This window comes from Gavialis gangeticus, unplaced genomic scaffold, assembly GCF_001723915.1.
Source record: "Gavialis gangeticus isolate Ggan-Ray unplaced genomic scaffold, GavGan_comp1, whole genome shotgun sequence".
NCBI classification, from domain to species: domain Eukaryota; kingdom Metazoa; phylum Chordata; order Crocodylia; family Gavialidae; genus Gavialis; species Gavialis gangeticus.
In genome coordinates, this window is record NW_017729025.1 from 20,279,031 (window position 1) to 20,283,985 (window position 4,955).

The window sequence follows — 4,955 nt, forward strand, 5'->3', positions numbered from 1 at the left end:
ACCGAAACAGAGACTGACACTCCTGTGGCAAAGTTGGGAGCTGATGTCACTGACATATCAATTGAAACTCCATCTTTTGATATTAAATCTAAAGTATCTAGTTCAGAAATGGAAGTGTCAGACTTAATATTGCCAATGCCAACGCTGAAAATGCCTCATAAGCCTAAAGCTGAAGGGAAAGCACCAAGTGTGGACATCAGTCTCCCATTAGGTGATGTTCAAATGGCAAAGGCAGAGATGGACATTCATGGACCAGATTTGGAAAGTAAAGCAGTAAAGGGAGAGAGTGAAGTTAAATTAGAAGAAAAAGACCCTGAAGGCAAGGAAAGCAAGTTCAAAATGCCCAAATTCAAACTGCCCTCTTTCAGTTGGTCACCAAAGAAAGAAGCCATCGTTCAATCTGATATTGAAGGAACCCTGGAGGGGCGTATCTTGACCTCACCATCAGGAGAAACAGAATCTGAACTAATACAACCTGTCCCTGAGAATCAGGGAGTAAGTGTGGAACTGGATAGTGAGGTATCTTTAGGAAAGGATGGTGAAAAGGGCAAAATGAAAAAGCCTCAGTTTATCATGCCAAAGATCTCACTTCCTAAGATGAAGGGTCACAAAGTCAAAATAGACACTGATACTAGTGGCTCAACACTAGAAACAGAAGGAGATGGTTTGCTACAGATGTCAGGGAAAGGAAGCAGTGGAGATAAAGCAGGAGTGGGCATAAAAGTGCCAAAAGTTAAGATCCCTACGTTGGAATTTTCCAAACCAGAAATCAAAGCCGCCAGACAGGACCTGGACATCAGCTCCCCTAAAACTGATGTTGCAGTTCCTTCTTGTGATGTAAGCCTTCAAGAAGCTGACCTGAAATTGAGGTCTACTGATGATGGTATCGGCCTGTCAGCCTCAGATATCAAGAGTCCAACAGCAAAAGGCTCCATACAGTTGAAGGGTCCAGAAACAGGATTTGAAGGACCATCAGCTGGTATTGGTGAGGGTGGAGTAGGAATAAAAGTTGAAGACCTTGAAGGGAAGACCAAAACAACCAAATTGCAAAAGCCAAAGTTTGGCATTTCACATTCTAAAGGGAAAGTGATGGAGGCTGAATCAGGAACTGAGGTTCCTCACCTGAAAGTGATGACTGATATTACTGAAATTGCTGTGGAAGCACCAACTTTAGAAGTGAAGTCTATCATCCCTGGTGCAGAAACAGAAGCTGCAAGCTATAAAATCAGAATGCACCAAATTTCTGAAACTGAGTTTAAGGCAGCAAAGGTTGACGTGAGGCTTCCATCAGTTGATGTTTCTATTCCCAAGACCGAGATTCAAGGTTCTGATATGGTAGCAAAGCCTGAAGGAGAAATCAAACCTGGAGATGCAGATGGAGATGAGAAAGAAGGGCATTTCAAATTGCCAAAATTTAAACTACCATCATTTAGTTGGTCACCAAAGAAGGAGGCAACTATTAAAGCTGCTTCAGAAGCACCATTGGAAGAACGTGAAATTACTGTAGCTCCAGGCAAAATAGACCCCAAGCTAACAGTAATTCCAGCTGAGGATCAGGGTTCTAGTGTAGATCCAGATATTAAAGTATCAACTGGAAAAGAAGAACAAAAAAGTCAAATGAAAAAGCCTCAGTTTGCCATGCCTAAAATATCACTCTCTAAAATAAAGGTTCCTAAATCTCAGGTTAATCTGCCAAAAGGGGAAGCTGATAGAGATGACTCAGTACAGATACCCGATATAGAAAGCAGTCATAGCGAAAGCATGGACGAGGGGACACAAATAAGCATAAAACCATCAAAAGTGAAAATCCCTACTTCGGAATTTTCCAAACCAGAGATCAAACCCCCGAAAGTAGACATAGATGTTAGCGTACCAAAGGCTGACACCACTCTTCCTGCACTTGATGCGGGTGTCTATCAAGCTGACCATATAGTAGGGGCTGGCAGTGAAGATAGCAGTCTGAAAACAGATACTAATCTTCCTGAAAAAGAAGCATCCATTAACCTCAAGAGTCCAGGATCAGATATTGAAGGACCGTCAGCTGTGGATGGAGCACAGGTGAAAGTTGAAGATCTTGAAGGGAAAATTAAAATGCCTAGATTCCAGAAGCCAAAGCTTGGGATCTCCCTTACAAAAGGGAAAGGGCCTGAGACTGAGGTCAGCTTACCTAAAATAGAAGCTGAGGTTCCTCAGCTTAAATTGACAACAGATATTACCGACATTGCAATGGACACTTCAGTACCAAAAGTTGAATCTGATGTTTCTGCTGAAGGACTAGAGGCTTTGTGTCACTTGCCTGCAGCTGACATTCAGGCTCCAAAGGTGGACATTAGTCTCCCATCAGTTTCTGATTCAATGGCAGAGGTGGCAATTCTAAGCCCTGAGGGGAAAGATATAAAAATGGAAGGAGAACATGAAACAAAGTCTGGGGACATTCAGACTGGAGAACATCAGGGCTGGTTTAAAATGCCCAGATTCAGAATGCCAACATTTGGTCGTTCATCTTCAAAGGAAAAAAGAAGTGACACTGACTTTGAAGGAAGTCTGGAAAAGGCTCAGATAAGTGTTCCTTCTGTGGAAATACAAGGTGAAATAAGTGCTCCTGAAAATGCAAACTTGTTGCCACAGGTAGACGCTGAATCTGCTGCTGGAAAAGCTGTTTTGGAAAGCACAATGCCATCTGTTCAAGAAGAGATTCCAAAATTGGGAGTTTCAGTACCCAAAATAAAGAGTTCTGATGTCAGTTTGTCAAAGTTTGAAGCAGATGTTTCACTAACTGCAGAAAAATCAGGCATTGATGTGGGTTTTCCAAAAACTGAAACTTATGCTGATGTAGTTAAGCGCAGTGCTGACGGACAAAAATTACAAGTTCACATGGCAAAAACTGCAGGTCCTCAGGTAGAACTCACGTCATCAGAAAGTAGTGCTTCAAAAACTATTACGCTTCCCAGATACCTGCCTGAAACTGAAATAGGTAGAGCAGAAATCCAGTTTCCAAAAGAGGAAGGATCCATTGATCTGAAAGGTCCAAAGACAGAACTTAAGGAACCATCAACCAGAATTTCAGTGGACAGTCCAGACCAACAAAGTGAGCCAGAGATAAATGTTAAAATTCCCAAATTGAGAATACCAAGTTTTACTTACAGTGCACTCCCACCTGAAGTTGATGTTTCGACATCCAAAATGACAATAGATGCTGAAGGAGCTGCTATTGACACTGAAGCACAAATACTAGAAGAGAGAAGTGCAGTCCTTCCAGAAATACTGGAGGCTGTAGGTGGGACTGTACAAAGGTCAACAGCCAGCAGTCCACCATCAACTGAGCTTGATGTTAAAACAACACAGGTAGAAATTATGTTGCCTGCCGCAGAGTTTTGTATTCCAAAACCTGCACTAGACAGTCCAAGGTCGCATGTAGAAAGCAAAGAAATAAAGATTGACGGTAATGTTGAATCTGGACGTATTGACATTGAAAAACATGAAACTTACTCCACTCAGATAGTGAAAGAATCTGAGATTCTTCCATCAGAAATCAAAACTGCTACTTTTGGCTTTTCACTTCTCAAAGCGAAGATTCCTGAATCGCAGATTAACTTAGATACACGAGTCAAACAGGAGTCATGCACAGAATATAAAAGCGCTGTGTTTGAGAGTGAAGTTCTTCAAGTTAAACACTCTGATGACCATTCAGGAATAGCGATGGAAAGGACTGATACTGCTGAGCATGAATTACTTGATAAGCCAGGGTGTGAGACTGAAGAATCTGGTATGGCAGCATCTGCCAATGTTAGTTTGCCAGAACTGGAAACCTTTGCAGTTGACGTACAGCCTTCCAGCAAATTGGAAGAAGGTCCTCTTGACAAGCAACCAGAAGAAGTAACTGTATCTCCTCTTTCTAAAGACAGTGAAGTAGCTGAAGTACCAGAAGATGAAAAAAAAGATACGAAGGATCAAAAAGAAAAACCTGACAGTAAAAGATCTCCTGGAAGATTCAAGTTTTGGCTTCCAAGCATTGGATTTTCTTCCTCTGTTGATGACACAAGCGTGGACTCCAAAACTGAAGTAAAAAAACCAGGTCCAGAAGAAACACAACCCACTGATACATCAACAGCAGATCCTGACTCTTCGAAGCAGACTGAAAAAGCTGGATGGTTTAGATTCCCCAAACTAGGTTTTACATCTCCATCAAAAAAGGCCAAGACGGCTGACAAGGAAGAGACAAATCTAAAAGAAAGGAAAAGTTCAGATGAAGAAAGCCCCTCAGAGACTCATGATACATTTTTTGATGCAAAAGAAAGCTTATCACCTAAAGAAGACGACGAAACAGGGACCTCATCAGATGTTCGAGATTCTCGTGTTATTGTTACATCGTCAGCAAGAACAGAACTAATATTGTTGGAAGAGGAAAGAGCTAGTCAACAAAATATTCCTGAAGCTGAAACCAAATGAGGATTTTTCTCGACTGAAACACATATTGGAAATTTGGGAGCAATCTGTATTAGAAGAAAAGACACGCAGAAATATGTTACCTTCTCCAAGAGTTTTCAAAGAACTGAAAATGAAACTACATCTAGAACTGAAATGTATGGAGTCTAAAGAACATTCTTCACTACAGTTGCATTTTCAAGTACATAAATGTGTCACATAGTAGCTCCTATTAAAGACATTTGTTTCTAGGATGTGCTCCAGAAGAAACAACTACTAAGGAAAACGAGGTGTTCATAGTTAATTAATAAATTTCAATCACAATTCTCTTGATCATGCAAAATGAACCATCAAATGGAGCAAAGACACTATAAAGACTGATTCATTTTAGATGTCTAAAACATGCCAATTATGTTTAGGCTGTAGATTATTTGCCGAAAAGCATATGAAGCTACTGCTATGAGGACTTGAAACATATTTACCTGTTTAGATTGTATTTTAAAATGTATTTCCATCCTGAAATTGCTTTT

General features: G+C 40.7%; 1 protein-coding gene across 1 annotated transcript; it reads left to right on the forward strand.

Annotated features, from left to right (window-relative positions):
• The first annotated feature begins 9 nt into the window (after positions 1 to 9).
• Positions 10 to 4,449, forward strand: LOC109299295 (neuroblast differentiation-associated protein AHNAK-like). The gene has a single exon (XM_019519894.1). It carries the CDS (start codon positions 109 to 111, stop codon positions 4,447 to 4,449), a length of 4,341 nt encoding a protein of 1,446 aa, XP_019375439.1. The 5' UTR covers positions 10 to 108.
• The last annotated feature ends 506 nt before the right edge of the window (positions 4,450 to 4,955 follow it).

Bases quoted from the DNA above. Each gene is read 5' to 3' on its own strand.
- LOC109299295 (XM_019519894.1), top strand. From the start codon at position 109: ATGGAAGTGTCAGACTTAATATTGCCAATGCCAACGCTGAAAATGCCT.